This window comes from Dasypus novemcinctus, chromosome X (genome assembly GCF_030445035.2).
Source record: "Dasypus novemcinctus isolate mDasNov1 chromosome X, mDasNov1.1.hap2, whole genome shotgun sequence".
Lineage (NCBI taxonomy): Eukaryota > Metazoa > Chordata > Mammalia > Cingulata > Dasypodidae > Dasypus > Dasypus novemcinctus.
Window position 1 is genome coordinate 12920996 of NC_080704.1, and position 18707 is coordinate 12939702.

Consider the following 18707-nt stretch of genomic DNA (forward strand, 5'->3'; position numbering starts at 1 on the left):
CCCAGTTTTGATTTCTCTCTTTTCCCGTCCAAGAGATGTAGCCACCTGTAGTGGATTTTTTCATTCTAATAGGCCTCCTTTTCTGGCTGAGTTGATTTATTCTTTCAGTGGTAGAGTTGCGTTTTTTTTAAAGATGCATTCTTTTTTTTTTTTTTTTTTTTTAATTTTAAACTTTTATTACAATTTAATAATTGTAGTAAATAAATACCATTATTCATACCTAATCGAATATATCTTTGAGGTAAACTTACCCAGAGGCTGTAGACACCTCAGAATCTAGCTTCGAGGAATGTTATATGGACACAATAATCAATAGGGAAGGAAAAGGAAGGGGAGCAGGCTGGAAGAAGTACAACTTTCATTAATCGAAATCACTGACAAACACTAGGAAATTTTCAACACTCTTCCAGTCAGATAATGATTCTACACAAGTAGCATATCACTGTAGTTTACATTACATAGTTTACTGCCTGTAGCACTTGTTCAAAGGATGTTTAACATGCTTCAGACTATGCTGTGAGGAAAGCTGATGGAGACTCCACAATGTAGAGACATAAGCACAGAGGCTATCACAGGTGAAATAATCCTCAGAATTGTCTACAGGAGTTCTTAACCTTTTTTGTTCCACTGACGCCTTTGCCAGTCAGATGAAAACCACGGACCCCTTACTAAGTCCACACTATGCCATGTATTATTTAATAAATACATCACACCCAGACCAAAATGTCCCTGCATGAATAATGTTTTTTTGAATTTCAGTTCAAGCTCATGGACACCTGGTTAAGAACCCCTGGAAAACCAATTCACTTTTTAACTGTTGAGACTGAGTTTCAGAGAGATCAGGAGACCTGCCTGGAGACATACAGCTAGTTAACATCAAAGCGGGTTCAATAACTCACATGTCTGGACTTTCTTTGGAGAGAGTCCCTAGCTTCTCATTTCAGATTTCTTCGTAAACTATTCTTTACTTAATATTCAAAAGCTTCTAATAGATAAAACAATCCTAAAATAGCATCTCCAAAAACACCACAAAAGCATGATTAAAAATTAAAAATTAAATAGGGCAAGTACGTAAAGCTCTTCTATATAAACTGGTGAATTTTATATCTCTGTGTTTTATCTTTCTATGTTTCTTTTTGTTCCCTTTTTTATTCTCTTTTTTAAAAAAAAATACATAAATCACACAAAATGTTACACTAAAGAGTTTTGATGTCCTCTCTTTAAGTTGCTTGTTGCTTTCCCTTGAGGACTCATATGCTTCAGAAAGAGACCTCTCTTTGCTCCAAACTTCTGTTCAATCTCTTAGGAAAATTTGTGGCAGGATTCCTGAATATTATTCTTCTCAAAACATGGCTATTGTGAAATTGAGGACTCATCACATTACATACAAGTCTCTGAAGCAAAATCCTCCTTTCTATGTAAAGAGAGGGTTGGAAACACAGGTTTAGGGATCTGTGGGTCCGAACTTCCAGGGGAAAAAGGAACCTTGAGACTCTGGCTTGACAGTGGCTAATCAAATTTATAATAAGTGTTGAAAACGGCAAAGAAATTACCCCAGACCCGTTGTGCTGGGGCTGGAGACAATGTGTGTCATTTTCTAATCCATGGCATGTGTTCCCTGAAGAGACTTCCTCTTCTCTCCTCATTTGAAGCAGCTGTCTACTCTTCTGCCCCATGAACCAAGGGGTCAGGAGGTGGCGTTGGCATCCTCTTTGCTCCCCACTGCAACTTTCAGGCCCTCCATATCATCCCTGGCCATCACTCTAATTTCCAACCACAGGAATCTGACACCTAATTGCGACCTCTAGCCCTAGACCTCTCCTCTGAGCACCAACCACGTCCTCCATCTTTCTACCTGGATGTCCCAAAGGCAACTCTCAGACCTGCTCTTCTCCCTACATGGGCCTACTCTGAGTTCCAGTGGCCTATGTGGTGCTCCTGCTTACCTCCCATTTCCACACCAGCATCAGGTCCTTGTTGTTTTACCCACCCCTTGTCTCATCGTCATCTACTTCTCTCCACTTCCACCATCGTGCCACCCTAGTCCAAGGTCCTGTTCTCTTTCTCTTGAACTTCTAAACAACCTTTTTCTAACTGGCCTTCCTCCCTCCACTCTTGCCTCACCTACCCTGGGTTCCTGTTTTACACTGAAGCCCAGCAACCCGTGAAAAGGCGCCATTAAGCCTCCCCCTCCTACATATACTTCGATGGCATCTCGGTGCTCTTGGCCTGCAGACCAGACATTGTGCTGTGGCCCACATGGTCCTTTCCCTCTCTCTACCTCGAACCAGTCTTTCCCCTGGTTCTCTCTTCTCCATTAATCCCATTCAGTGACAGCATTCAATATATTTTCTTTAAGAATCAACATAGATACAGCTGACACTTGATCTTCCAACTGTCATTTAATAGGGCACAAAACTAAAAGTTCTATCAATACCTTCCTTCATAGGGCTATTTCACAAATATTCTATAGCAACATTCTTAGACTGTGATGAGAAGCAATAAAACATTGCAGGATATGATTTCAGCATATTGAAAGGTGCCAAACCTTAACTACCCACAGATTTTACGTAGCTAGTAAATATCTGGGAAAATTGCAAAATATCCTGGGGGGAGGGGCCCTGTCTATCTCCCACAGTCATGCCACAGTAAACCTATTCCCCATGTTCTCTGATCAGGGACAGCATTTCACTGAAACAAAGCAACCATTTTTAAACCTTGCCCCACCAAAAAGCTCTCCCTCCCTTCTCAATTGTATTTTTTTTGAAGAAACATAGATCACATAAAATGTTACTTTAAAAAATACAAGAGGTTCTCATATACCCCACCCCCCCACTCCTCCCACATCAACAACCTCTTCCGCCATTGTAACACATTCATTGCATTTGGTGAACACATTTTGGAACACTGCTGCTCCACATAGATAATAGTTTACATTGTAGTTTACACTCTCCCCCAGTCCATTCAGTGCATTATGGCAGGATATATAATGTCCAGCATCTGATCCTGCAATATGATTTAGGACAACTCCAAGTCCCGAAAATGCCCCCACATCACATCTCTTCTTTCCTCTCCCTGCCCTCAGCAAAGCTATTTCTTTTTGAAACAAGGAAGACATTTTCTGAAGTTCTGAAAGTTTTAAAAGCAAATAGTTTTGTTGGCTAAGTAATTCAACAAAGAGAAATCAATTATTAGTTAGTTAATTATTCTGTATGAAAATAGGTTTTCTGACTCAATTTCAATCTTGAATTTGTTTCCATATGGAAATAAAAAGTAATGTACTGTTAAGTGGCAGGAGGGACGCCCAAGGGTCACCTGAACTGCTATATACTGTATCAACACAATTAATTATAATAAAATACAAGCCGAGATTCATTTTGACTGAATCAACTAATTTACGGGCATATCAAACATTTATGAACCACATGTTTCATTGGGACAGAAATTCGATTCTGAAAAGCTGTTCTTATTTATTTTTAGATGACCCAGTGAAAGAGGTCGCTTAGAGTTTCCTGTTTTCCTTCTTTTACTATTGGATTCAAATGATTATCATTTTTCACATGTGCAGCTGCTATGAACCCAAAGGCTAATATTTAACTGAGAGGAAATAATGTGAACAAATTACACCCGTGCCAGGACTGCATGCCCTCGCCCTCACACCCTGTTCACAGGACATCCAAGCAATGACTCCCTGTGTTCACATGGATGGGACTTTATGTTTGGAAAAAATGTCACATAATTAAACTTCACAGAAGCCTAGGGTACACTGTTTTTAAACATCAAAGATACTTAAAAAAAAAAAAAAGCAAACCTCTTTTTCCATGATGCTGGATATTCTACCCTCCTTAGTTGGACAGGCCATGTGTCTCTTCTTTGGAACCACCCAGGACCTGCCTTCCTTTTCTCATTGAGTCACACGTGAGTTCTCAGAGAACACACCCAAGTTTTCCCTGAGCTCATGCAAATATGACTGAAAAATGTCTAAGGGTCCAATTGTATGTTGGCTGATTACTTCCTATGGCCCTTCCTTCCCTGCTCATTCACGTCCTTGTCTCCTGCTGTTATATACTATGTGCAAACATACACACCTCCCCTCTCTGATGCAGAAAGACAAACATCTCCACCTACAAAAGTGTTCCTTCTAGTTAGTCTAGCCCAAATGAGCTGTTTGTGAATAAGCACCTAAAGTCTACATTGTGAGTATTTAAATCCTAGCACCAACACTGCCATCCTTAAACAGACCAACTTTAAACAATTACTAGTGACATGGCTAATAACCACCAGAGCGATCCCTTCCATATGCTCTATAAACGCAGGCAACTGCTCTAGATGAGCAAGGAAAAGGTGTTCTAATGCAGGAATAGAATGATCACAGACTCTAGTTTAAAGGAGCTATGCTGACTACTAGTATTCGGGTTATTAAAAAACACGGGTAAGAACACACCAACCAATTAACTAAAATATAATTTTTCAATATAATAAATAAATATAAAATATAATATAATGACGATAGGGAGCTGGAGACGAGTTACTCCCCTTTGCCGTCATCACACCAGCAGCACAGTCTGCTCTGCTGTGATGGTGTGTGTTCTGGGGGGGTGTCCTGTTAATCTGGACCAAAGTTCTCTGGGCTAGAAGTTGTGCATGAGAAACTCAAGAAAATATTAATTCCCGGCTCCAGTGCTGACCAATGGAATCCAGCTCTCTGGGATGGGGATCTGGACAATGGCATTTTTAAAAAAAGGTTCTAAAAGCGACTGTCTCATGCAGTTAGAGGTGGGAACCACTGATGCTTTCACCTACTCTTCTCCAATTTAAGAGAAACTATTTGGCTTTCAGGTGGCCAACCTAATGAAAGGAGGACATTCGCATCTCCTTTTCCACTTAGGAATTATCCAGCAGTGTTTGGAAAAGTCCCCGTTGTGCGCTGGATATAACTAGCCTAGGGGTGTCCCTTGTCATGCTAAGACTTTTTTCAGGAGATAGTCATGTAAGAAGAATATTGGTAGAATGCAGACTCAATGCAGGGATGAAGGGTTTGGCCCTCTGTCATTGTTTTTTTACCTCTGAAGGCAATAATCTGAGGGAGATGTTTCGTTTTCTGCTTGCCTCTAGAATAAAGCCTTTGACTTATTTTTGCAAGCACCAAACCAATTAGCATTTTCTATGGTTTGACCTTTCACCATAGAGAAATTAGATTAGATTAGAACAACTAGAATCTGTGGACTGCTTCTGTGATTTGTGTCCAAATTCTTGCTACAACAGCAATTCTCAACCAGGGGCACTTTTGTTCCCCTTTCCCCCAAGGGACATTTGAAATGTCTGGAGAGGTTGTGATTTGGGGCGCTGCTCCTGGCATCTAGTGGGTAGAGAGGGTAGAGGCCAAGATGCTGCTAAGCATACTGCAATGCACAGGACAGTCCCCGCCATGAAGAGTGGGCCCACTGGAAGTTTTAATAGTGCTGAGACTGAGAGAACCTCCTCGAAGGAAAGTATAACATTTGCCTGTTATTTAGAACACTTTATCTCCTTTGGCTCCAAAGAACCAAATGTCATGACCCTTAAGGTGCAGTTCAAGATACAGGTGGAGAGACTGGGGCTGCTGGTGTGGAATAGGTCTGGTCCTGTCCTGATCACAAGGCATTTATTTTTAGTGCTCTCAATTTCACTGCCCTCCAATTCTTTACAGGCAGAAATTCGATCACCATATAAAAGAGCTCTAAGGTGACACGTATGGTTGGCCTCACTCAATACTCATTCATTATGTCACACAAAATGAAAATACATCGATATGACTACAGCATTTAGCAGCCACCCTGCAAGGGGCCAGAGAAAAAGTCATGAAAAAATGGGGCCATGCTGATGAGGCTCGGGTGCTCATTGCACAGGCTTGATGACAGTTAGTCTCAAAGGACCACAAAACACCTCTGGAAAGGTGGCTGAAGGATCATTTCCCTAAAAAGATCAAGAAGCCAACCCAAAACAATCTGGAGAGAGTCAACAATGTCCAAAACACAGAGAAAGGTAGGTCTGGGACAAAAAATTAGCATGCTGTGATCACATATCAAAATGCTGAGAATGGCCCATCCTCAGTAACCCGGGAGTAGTAGACTGTTCTTTTCCAGTAGTCATGGTAGGCGAACCCAAACTCTTTCTCATTCAACCAGCTCTTCCTCACGGTCTGGACTTGCCAGACAGCTGGTTAGTGTTAGAGATGCCATCCTTGGCTACTCAACCCCGCTTCTCTTTGTGCAGAGCTGCTTGGCCAGAATCATAATTGGAACCATAAACTTGGCCAAAGCCAAACCCTGTTCAAACTAGTTGAACTCATCAATTCCGTACAGGGCCACTCAAATGCAGATGAGCACACCAAAACAGGCCTTAGTGATGTTCTATTGGAGAAAACAATTTACATAATGGAGTTGAACTGCGTGAATCTATGCAATTCAAAAAGTCCACCACATTCAACCATTATGCTTTATGGAAGAAGCATTCACTTTAGGACATTTTGCTCCTTACCTCTGTCTTTGTTTTTCTCCTTTCCTAGTGAATCCAGTTTCTTTCTCAAAGATTTCTTTCTCTTCTGTCCATCTGTAAATATTAAAAGAATGAGAAGTCTTAAAAGCAAGCATACATATGATACTTTAAGTTAACAATAACTAAGTTTGAGCCAAAGTAGGAATATTTGGTTACTTTGTTCAAAATTTGACATTTTTAACAGAGTAGTGACTCTGAGAACACATGAAAATTCCCAACTTGGATAGTGCACAGAATCAGTCTTAGACCATGCCCTTAAACTTTGTTTCAGTCCCATAGAGTAGAGGAAACTTACCTCCTTCAGGAGCAATTTATTTATTTTTTTCATTTTAAAAACAACTTTTTGAAGTATATCACTCATACATGAACAAACATAAACAATAAGCAAAGAGTGAAAGTTGTGAACTTACAAAACAAACATGCATAACATCATACAGGGCTCGCATATAGCATCCCACAACAAATGCCTTTTGTTGTGAAACATTTGTTACAAAGTATGAAAGATCATCATCAAAGTATTACTGCCCCAAGATGTGTTCATCAATTGTGGTAAATGTACCACACTAATGAAGGATGTTGTTGATGTGGGAAAATGTGGGAGGACTAGGGAGTGGGGCATACGGGAATCCCCTATATTTTTGTGTAGCATTTATGTAATCTAATTTTCTTATAAAAATTAAAATAGCAAGGTATTACTTACATTTGGTGTATTTTACCTCCAACCCACCCTATTCTTTTTTTGTTCATAAACCATACAATTTATCCAAAGTGCAGAATCAGTGTCATTTGGTATAATCACAGAGTTGTGCATTCATCACCTCAATCAATATTAGAGCATTTTCATTACTCAAAATCAACAACAAAAAACCACCATTCCCATATGATAGTGCTAACTAATTACAAATCCTTTGTTGTAATTTCATCATTTCTATTCATTTCTAAACATTTTTTTTTTACCAATTTTATACAGATTAAACCTCAGCTTTCTATTCTCTAACCATCTTCTTTTCTCTGGTGACTTATATATTCTCACTATTAACTCCATGAGTTTGCTCATTATATTTAGTTCATAATAGCAAAGTCACACAATATCTGTCCTTTTGTGCCTGGGTTGCTTCACTCAACATAATGTCCTCCAGGTTCATTCACATTGTCACATGCTTCATGACTTTATTTCTTCTTACAGGTGAATAATATCCCATCATGTACATATACCACAATTTTTAAAATCTATTCATCAGTTTATGGACACTTGCACTGTTTCCACCTTTTGGCAATTGTGAATAATGTCACTATGAACATCAGTGTGCAGATGATTGTTCATGTCACTCCTCTCAGTTCTTCTAGGTCTATACCCAGTAGCGGTACTGCCAGGTCACATGGTAGATCTATATTTAAGTTCTTTAGGAACCACCAAACAGACTTCCAAGGTGGCTGTACCATTCAACATTCCCACCAACAGTGAATAAGCATCCCTATTTCTCCACATCCTCTCCAACATTTGTAGCTTTCTATTTTGTTTATAGTGGTCATTCTAGTAGGTGTAAAATGATATCTCATTGTAGCTTTGATTTGCACTTCCCTAATAGCCACTGATGTTGAACATTTTTTTTTCATGTGTTTTTTCACCATTTGTATTTCTTCTTTAGAAAAATGTCTATTCAGGTCTTTTGCCCATTTTTTACTTCTTATTCATTTTGTCTTCTTATTGTTGAATTGTAGGATCTCTTTATATATCACAGATATTAGATCCTTGTCAGTTGTGTGATTTCCAGATTTTTTCTTCCATTGATTAGGCTGCCTTTTCACCCGCTTCACAAAGGCCTTTGAGGTGCAGAAGTGTTTAATTTTGAGGAGGTCCCATTTTTATCTATTTTTCCTTTTGTTGCTCATGCTTTGGGTGCAAGGTTTAAGAGATGCACACCCATTATGAGGTCTTATAGATGTTTCCCTATGATACCTTGTAGGAGTTTTATGGTTTTGGCATTTATATTTAGGTCCTTGATACATTTTGAGTTGATTCTTGTATAGGGAGTGAGATAGGGGTCCTCTTCATTCTTTAGGTTATGGATATCCAGTTCTCCCAGCACCATTTATTGAAGAGAATGTTCTGTCTCAGAAAAGCAGACTTAGTATGTTTATAGAAAATCAATTGACCATAGAGGTGAGGTCTATTTCTGAACTCTCAGTTTGATTCCATTGATCAAGGTGTCTATCTCTATGTCAATACCTTGCTGTTTTGACCACTGTAGCTTTTTAATACACTTCAAGTTCAGGAAGCATGAGTCCTCCAACTTTGCTCTTCTTTTTTAGGATGTTTTTGTCTATTTGGGGCCCTTCAAATGCATTAGTTAATTGACTTTTCTATTTCTGTAAAGTAGGCTGTTGGAATTTTAATTGGTATTACATTGAATCTATAAATCAGTTTGGGTAATACCATGACTTTAAAATGCTGTTTGACCTAAAGTAAGGGGGAAATGGAAAGGAGAAATGAGTTTATATGGCTACGAGTTTCTAAAAAAGAGTCTGGAGGCTGGCAGAAGGATTGCCCTCATGCACAACTGAGCAGAGTCAGAGAGACAGATAAAGCAGATACAACCCCCAGATATTGGTTCCTTTGAGGGCTAAAGAGACCCATGGGAGTTATGGTCATGGCCGATGGGGTTAACTACCAGGGCAGATGGCCCCTCTTTGGAAATGGTGTTTATGTGTGATGAATCTGGACTCAGATGGGATCTCCCTTCATAAGACTTTCATGCTAATGTGCTGGAGGTGCAGTTAATGTTGGGGTTTAAGATATATTTAGGGGATTTGAATCTCTGGACTGACAATGTGATAGCCAGGTCCTGAGCCTCAACAGACTCCAGCACCTACAATCTGATCTATTGGACTTACCACACTCAGCTAAGATGGAGTTGAAGAAGGACAACCACCACACCATGGAGCCTAGAGTGATTACAACTGAAAATGGGAGGATTGCATCCAGCATCCATGTGGAATCTGAGCTTCCTCTTGACATAGAGGTGCAATGGACACAACCAATCCAATGTCCACATAGAAGAGGTGGCATTGGATTGGGAAAAGTGGACATGGTGGACGATGGGTATGGGGAAAGGCAGGAAGAGATGAGAGGTGGAGGCGTCTTTGGGACATGGAGCTGCCCTGGATGGTGCTTCAGAGGTAATCACCGGACATTGTAAATCCTCACAGGGCCCACTGGATGGAATGGAGGAGAGTATGGGCCATGATGTGAACCATTGTCTATGAGGTGCAGAGGTGCCCGAAGATGTACTTACCAAATCCAATGGATGTGTCATGATGATGGGAATGAGTGTTGTTGGGGGGGGGGAGAGGGGGGGTGGGGGTGGTGGGGTTGAATGGGACCTCACATATATATTTTTAATGTAATATTATTACAAAGTCAATAAAAAAAATAAAAAAATAAAAAAATAAATAAAAAAAAATAAATCAGTTTGGGTAAAATTGACATCTCCATGACATTTAGACTTCTAATCCCTGAAAACAGAATGTCCTTCCATTTGTTTAGGTCTTCTTTTATTTCTTTAGCAGTGTTTGGTAGTTTTCTAAATACAGATCCCGTACATTCCTGGTTAAATTAATTCATCGATATTTGAGTCTTTTTGTTGTTCATTGTAAATGAATTTTTTTAAAAAAAAGATTTATTTATTTATTTAATTCCCCCCCTCCCCCGGTTGTCTGTTCTTGGTGTCTATTTGCTGCGTCTTGTTTCTTTGTCTGCTTCTGTTGTCGTCAGCGGCACGGGAAGTGTGGGCGGCGCCATTCCTGGGCAGGCTGCTCTTTCTTTTCACGATGGGCGGCTTTCCTCACAGGCGCACTCCTTGCGCGTGGGGCTCCCCCACGCGGGGGACACCCTTGCGTGGCACGGCACTCCTTGCGCGCATCAGCACTGCACGTGGGCCAGCTCCACACGGGTCAAGGAGGCCCGGGGTATGAACCGCGGACCTCCCATATGGTAGAAGGACGCCCTAACCACTGGGCCAAAGTCCGTTTCCCATAAATGAATTTTTTAAACTGATTTCCAACTCAACTTGCTCATTACTAGTGTAGAGAAACGCTACTGATATTTGCATATTGATCTTGCATCCTGCCACTTCACTGAACTCATTTATTAACTCAGGTAGCTTTGTTATAGATATTTCAGGATTTTCTAAATATAGGAGCATGTCATCTGTGAATAATGAGAGGTTTGACTTCCTCTTTCCAAATTTGGATGCCTTGTATTTCCTTTTCTTGCCTATGTACTATAGGAAATAGTTTTAGAACAGCGTTGACAGTGGGCATCCTTGTCTTGTTCCTGATCTTAGAGGGAAAGCTTTCAACCTCTCCCCATTGAGTATGATGTTGGCTGTGAGATTTTAATAGATGCCCTTTATTATGTTGAGGAACTTTTCTTCTATATCTATATTTTGAAGAATATTAATCAAGAAAGGATGCTGGATTTGGTCAAATGCCTTTTCTGCATGGAAAGAGATGATCATGTGGTTGTTTTCCCTTTGAGTTGTTAATGTGGTTTATTATGTTAATTGATTTCCTTATGTTGAACCATGCTTGCATACCAGGAATAAAGCCCACTTGAACTTGATGTATAGTTGCTTTTATATGCTGTTGGATTCGATTTGCAAGAATTTTGTTGAAAATTTTTACATCTATGTTCATTAGAGAGATTGGTCTGTAATTTTCTTTCCTTGAAGTATCTTTATCTGGGTTTGGTATTAGGGTGATGTTAACTTCATAAAATGTGTTGGGTAATTTTCCCTCCTTTTCAATTTTTTGGAAGAGTTTAAACAGGATTGGTATTAATTCTTCTTGAAATGTTTGGTAGAATTCACCTGTAAAGCCACCTAGTCCTGGACTTTTCATTGTTGGAAGATTTTTAATAACTGATTCAATCTCTTTGTTTGTGATTGGTTTGTTGAGTTCTTTTATTTCTTGTAGAGTCAATGTAGGTTGTTTGTGTGCTTCTAGGAATTGTCCATTTCATCCAGGTTATCTAATTTGTCGGCATACATTTTCTCATAATATCCTCTTATTCCTTTTATTTCTGTGGGGTCAGTTGTAATGTCTCCCTTTTCATTCCTGATTTTATTTATTCACATTTTCTTTTTTTCTTTGTTAGTCTTGCTAAGGGTTTGTAGATTTTATTGATTTTCTCAAAGAACCAGCTTTTGGTTTTGCTGATTTTCTCTATTTTTTTTTAAGATTTATTTATTTATTTATTTATTTCTCTCCCCCCCATCCCACCCCGGTTCTCTGTGTCTATTTGCTGCGTCTGCTTCTTTGTCCGCTTCTGTTGTTGTCAGCAGCACGGGAATCTGTGTTTCTTTCTGTTGCATCATCTTGTTGTGTCAGCTCTCCGTATGTGCAGCACCATTCCTGGGCAGGCTGCACTTTCTTTTGCACTGGGCAGCTCTCCTTACGGGGCGCACTCCTTGCACATGGGGCTCCCGTATGTGCGGGACACCCCTGTGTGGCATGGCACTCCTTGTGCGCATCAGTACTGCACATGGGCCAGCTCCACATGGGTCAAGGAGGCCCAGGATTTGAACCGCAGACCTCCCATGTGGTAGACGGATGCCCTAACCACTGGACCAAGTCCGCCACCCTCTCTATTGTTTTTTGTTTTCAATTTAATTTATTTCTGCTCTAATTGTTGTTCTTTCTTTCTGCTTGCTTTGGGATTGGTTTGCTGTTCTTTTTTTAGTTTCTCCAGTTATTCAGTTAGTTCTTTGATTTTAGCTCTTTCTTCTTTTTTTAATATAGTCATTTAGGGCTATAAATTTCCCTTTCATCACTGCCTTCACTGTATCCCATAAGTTTTAATATTGTGTTCTTGTTTTCATTATTTTGAGATATCTTCTAATTTCTATTGCAATTTATTTTTTGATCCATTGATTGTTTAAGACTGTGTTGTTTAGCCTCCATATATTGGCAAATCCCACCCTCCCATTTTCCACCTATTGTTGATTTCCAACTTCATTCCATTATGATCAGAGAAGCTTCTTTGTATAATTTGAATCTTCTTGAATTTATTGTGGGCTATATTGAGGCCCAATATGTGGTTTATTCTGGAAAAATATCCACAAGCACTTGAGAAGAATGCATAACCTGAAGATTTGGGGTGCAATGTTCTGTATATATGTCAGGTCCAGCTTGTTTGTCATATGGTTCAAGTTCTCGTTACATTGTTGATCTTTCTACTCTTCTATCTATTGATGTGAATGGTGTGTTGAGGTCTCCAACTATTGTTGTAAAGATATCTATTTCTCCTTTCAGTTTTGCAAGAGTTTGCCTCATGTATTTTGGAGCTCCCTGATTAGGTGTACAGATATTTATGACTGTTATTCCTTGCTGGTGGATTTTCCCTCTTATTAATACATAATGGCCTTCTGCATCTCTTATCAGTTCTTAATATTTAAAATCTGTTTTGTTTGACACCGGTATAGCTACTCCTGCTCTGATTTGATTACTATTTGCATGAAATATCTTTTTTCAAATTTTCATTTTCAATCTATTTGCATCCTTGTGTCTAAGGTGAGTCTCCTGCAGACAGCATATGGATGGCTCATGTTTTCTTATCCATTCTGTCAGCCTATGTCTTTTGATTGGGGAATTTAATCCATCAACATTTAATGTTATTACTGTAAGGGCATTACTTACGTCTGTCATTTTATCCTTTGGCTTTCATATGTCATATCTTATTTTTATCCATCTTTTTACATTTTTGGTTACCCTTTCTGATCATCTTCAGTTCTACACTCTCCTCTAAGCCTCTCTCTCTTGTCTTGTCTTTTCTGGCTGCAGAACTGCAGAGCTGGATTCTTACTTATGAACTCTTAGTTTCTGTTTATCTGTGAATATTTAAAGCTTACTCTCATATTTGAATGACAGTTTTGTCCAATAAAGAATTCTTGGCAGGCATTTTTTCTCTTTCAGTACCATGACTATAGTATACCACTGCCTTCTTGCCTCCATGGTTTCTGAAGAGAAATCCACACTATGTCTTGTTGGACATCCCTTATATGTGATGTTTCACTTTTCCCTTGCTGCTTTCAGAATTTTCTCTTTCTTTTTGTCATTTGGCATTCTGCATATTATGTGTCTTGGGATAGGTCTATTTGGATTTATTCTAATTGGAGTACACTGCTTCTTGGACACATATATGCATATCTTCCATGAGAGTTGGGTAATTTTCGGCAATTATTTCCTCAAATACTCTTTCTTCCCTTTCTCCCTTCCTGTCTCCTTATGCAACTCCCATACATGTATGTTGGTGAGCTTCATGTTATCATTCAATTCCCTGAGCCCCTTCTCAATTTTTTCCTTTTCTCTCTGTGTTCTTCTTTCTCTTTTATTTCAGTTGTTCTTTCCTATGCATCATTGATTCTTTCTTCCATGATTTAAAATCTGCTGTATGTGCCTCTATTGTGTTTTTAATCTCACTTATTATGTCTTTCATTCCCATAAGAGCTGTTAATTTTCTATCCAAGATTTCAATTTTTTTGTGTGTGTGCTCATTTGGTGTCCTCTTATGTCTTTTATTTCTTTAGTCATGTTGTCCTTCACCTCTATGATTTGATTTAGAATATTTGTATGGCCTCATTGATTAGTTGTTTCAAGTCCTGTGTCTCATCTGGAGTTTTGATTTCTTCCTTTGCCTGACTCATATCTTCCTTTTTCTTTGTATGACTTGTAATTTTTTGCAGATGTCTAGGCATTTAATTATAATGCTGAGTTTACTCTTACATTCAGTTTCTCCCTCTTGCCTTGGGATTTACTATTAAGCAGCTGTGTACTACCACTGTTCTTTGACTCTTGGTTAAACTTGTTCTAGATATTTAGGATTGCCCCTGTTCACTGCTCATACCAGGGCTAAGGACCCAGTAATGGGGTAAAGACCAATTTCCAAGGTCCTTGGAGAGGGAGGCAGTAAAGACACATGCTTGCCTCTTTTATTATTTTTTCCCTTTTTCATGAACTTTTCTTGTCTGGCGAGAGATGGCACCCTTTGAGAGACCTCTCAGCTCAGACCCCAGGTGCTAGGGGGGAATGCATTCAGTGTAACTACTCAGGTGGGTGGGTAGTGCAAAAGCAATGTCCTCAGTACTGGCCAAACTTCACAACCTTCTGAGGCTGTTCTCCACCCTTGGTCGGTCACACCCTTTCTCCCTCTGTCTCTTCAAAAACCAAGCCAGCACAGTCGGGACGGTGTTTGAAAAGGCAAATTATCTTTAGCTCCCTGTAGGCTCTCTTGGCAAATAATGTCACTACTTCACCTCGCCTGGAAGTATGTGACCCTTCAATGCATCAGACCAAGTTCACTGGCCAAAATCTGAATTTGCTGTAGGCTGTGTTCCTTCCTCTCCCCTTTCTTGGGGAAGAGGACCCCTGCAACTCCCATAGTCTGCAGCCACTACAGTCCATAGCCACCTCAGTCTGCACACTGCTATTTGCTCCATTGGTAGGAGGTAAGGGCGCCCACTGCTGCTTTTGCAGCTTTGATCACAGGATTTTTCAGCCAGCTGAGACTCCTTTGGACCTCTCTCTTCTGGTTGGTGTTTCACCTTCCCCTGGTGTCCTAAAGTCCAGAGCAGCCCTCCAGACAGTCTCCACCTGCCCTCTAGCTATTCTTTTCTGGGAGAGAAGTGATTTCTCTGCCTCTCTAATCCTCCATCTTCCTGGAAGTTGGAGCAATTTAGTTTTTTTTTCTAATTTTTTTAAACTTAATTTTTACATTTAATAATTGAAGATATAAGCAATAATTTAAAAATAAAAGAAATCACTTGAATAAAAACATATGTTTCTCAATTAAATGTACTGGATATATACATATTTTTTTATCATACAATATGTTACACAATATATTTGGTTCATAGTAATGCAATCATACAGTATTTGTCCTTTTGTGTCTGGCTTGCTTTGCTCAGCATAATGTCCTCCAGGTTCATGCATGTCGTCATATGCTTTACAACTTCATTTCTTCTTACAGCTGCATAATATTCCATCTTGTGAATATACCAGTTTGTTTATCCAATTGTTGGTTGATAGACACCTGTATGGTTTACAACTTTTGGCGATTGTGAATAATGTCACTATGAACATCAGTGTGCAGATGTCTGTTTGTGTCACTGCTCTCAGTTCTTCTGGGTATAAACCCAATAGTGGTATTCCAGGGTCACATGACAAGTCTATATTAAGCTTCTTTAGGAACTGCCAAAAAGTCCTCCACAGTGGCTGTACCATTCTGCATTCCCAACAACAGTGAATAAGTATTCCTGTCTCTCCACATCCTCTCCAGCACTTGTAGTTCTCTGTCTTTTTAATAGTGGCCATTCTGATCAATGTGAAATGATATATCATTGTGTTTTGATTTGCATTTCCCTAATCATTAGTGATGTTGAGCATTTTTTTCATGTTTTTTTTTTTTTTGCCACTTGTATTTCTTCTTTGGATAAATGTCCATTTTTTTTATTGGGTTGTATGTCTTTTTATTGTTGAGTTGTAACATCTCTTTATATATCCTTGTCATAAACCTTTATCTGACATGCAATTTCCAAATATTTTCTCCCATTGAGTCAGCTGCCTTCTCACCCTTTTGACAAAGTCATGGGAGGTGCAAAAGTGTTTAATTTCGAGGAGGTCCCATTTATCTATTTTTTTCTTTTGCTGCATGTGCTTTGGGTGTAAGGTCCAAGAAACTACCACCTACCACAAGGTCTTTAAAGTGTTCCCCGACATTTTCTTCCAGTAGTTTTATGCTCCTGGCTTTTATATTTAGGTCTTTGATCCATTTTGAGTTGATTCTTGTATAGGAAATGAGATAGGGGTCCTCTTTCATTCTTTTGGGCAATTTAGTTTTGACATTTAGATATGTTTTCTTTTACTATTACATGTATCTCTTCACATTCTAAGTATCTATGCAAATCAATGTCCAGATTGAATTAAATATTCAGGAGAGGAGTGTCAACACTACTGATGGCTTTGACATTCATGAGCTGGTAGAGTGTAGCTGGATGGGGAAATGATGGATTTGGGACCCACAGAACTCAAATCTAACTGTTGCCACACCATTTACTAACTGTGTGACTCTGGGCAAGTCTCAGTGTCCTCATCTAAAAAATGGGAATAACAGTACCTAAACTTCATGGGGTGGCATGAAAAATAAATGAAACGATGCATATGAAGTGCTTAATTGGAGCCTATCCATGGATTCAGATCTACTTTCTTTTGGGGAGTTGCATAATATTTCATAGTATAGCTGTGTCATTATTTAATTAACCAGTCCCCAATTGATGGACATCTGGCTTGTTTCTAAATTTTCACCATAGAAAGTAAGCCATATAGCCTTTGAGCACCTGGCACTTGCAACAAATGTACTTAATACAAACAATAAGGATACCACACATATCAGTGGGCAGCTGTAATTGAATTCCTGAGATGTCATCATAAAATATTGGCATTCATCACTGCCGGAATACATTTCAGGATTATGCAGCTGTCAACCAAACATGTGGGAGGTGTGAATCAGGAATCCACACTGTGATCAAATTGGGGAAATTGCAGCCCACGCTGTAAGGAAACTCAACTCATGTTTGAAAGGGGGATTAAGAATAGTTTTTTTTTTTTAAAGTAACCTACTAAAAGTATAGTAAAGAAAGAAGCTCAGCCCAATAAAGTGTTAAAGATCAACTCTCAGTATCAGGAAAAGACGAAGTGAGCCTCTTTTTTTTTCCCCCTCTATTTTTTTTTAATGTTACATTAAAAAATATGAGGTCCCCATATACTCCCCACCCCCCTCACCCCCCTCCTCCCACATCAACAACCTCTTTCATCAACATGGCACATTCACTGCATTTGGTGAAGACATTTTGGAGCACTGTTGCACCACATGGATAATGGTTTACACTATCTCCCAGTCCACCCAGTGGGCCATGGCAGGACATACAATGTCCAGCATCTGTTCCTGCAGTACCACCCAGGAAAACTCCAAGCCCTGAAAATGCCCCCACATCATGAGCATTCCTGAGACCCTCACGGGTCTGCAGCTATTCCCAAATCCGCTGAACTTTGGAGGGCAAAAGCACATCACAATATAATCTACAGGCACATTCAATCCCCTTTCCCTTTCAAAATGCAAAGCAAGATGTCAAAAATTTCAGGCAATGGAGGGAGATCCTAAGAGTCCTCCTCAAAGTCGGGAGATTTGGCTAGGGAACAATTATTTAAAGCAATTTAAGGCAGTAAAAAGCCATCTAAGTTATCTGACACCCTCAGTGTATAAAAGATGATCTAGTTACTAGAGCCTACCAATGACTTACCAGGTACACATAGATAACAAATGTGCTAACTACACCAGAATCTAATGTGTTCTCTACATAGGACTGACAGATCTTTTACTTTGTAATGCTTTGTGCTTTGTTCATAATTAGTTCATATCACCATATCTATTTCAGAGTAACAAAATTGGCTTTCTTTAAAACATCCTCTAATTCCTACATTTTAATAGATGACCCAGCAGAATAACTAAGCAATATATTCAAGCTTAAGGGATTTTTTCTTTTTCTTCTTTTTTTTTAAAGATTTATTTATTTTTCTCCCCCGCCCCCTCCCCCATTGTCTGCTCTCTGTGTCCATTCGCTGTGCTGTTTGTTCTTCTGTGTCCGCTTGCACCCTTGGTGGCACCGGGAAATTGTGTCTTTTGTTGTTGTTGTTGTGTCATCTTGCTGCGTCAGTTCTCTGTGTGTGAGGCGTCACTCCTGGGCAGGCTGCACTTTCTTTTTGCGAGGCGGCTCTCCTTGCAGGTCACACTCCTTGTGCGTGGGGCACCCCCACGTGGGGTCGCCCCTGCATGGCATGGCACTCCTTGCACGTGGCAGGTCTGCGCGTGGGCCAACTCACCACAGGGGTCAGGAGGCCCTGGGCATCGAACCCTGGACCCTCCCATATGGTAGGCGGTCCCTCTATCAGTTGAGCCATGTCCGCTTCCCCAAGAGAGATTTATTTTCATAACCAATAGGCAGATGCTAAAATTCCAACAAGTTGTGAAAAAAACAGAACACGTATGGGAGAAGGGAATACATTGCTTTTAAGGTCAAATTATTTTTCAAAACTCTTAAATTATAAAATGTACC

General features: G+C 39.7%; 1 protein-coding gene across 2 annotated transcripts in view; it reads right to left on the reverse strand.

Moving 5' to 3' along the window:
* Positions 1 to 18707, reverse strand: part of ARHGAP6 (Rho GTPase activating protein 6) — a 535211-nt gene that overhangs the window by 67723 nt on the left and 448781 nt on the right. For both annotated transcript variants that reach the window (XM_058291579.2, XM_058291580.2), the window contains exon 3: positions 6520 to 6591. In XM_058291579.2, coding sequence (XP_058147562.1) covers positions 6520 to 6591 — 72 coding nt within the window. The remainder of the gene's footprint in view (positions 1 to 6519; positions 6592 to 18707) is intronic.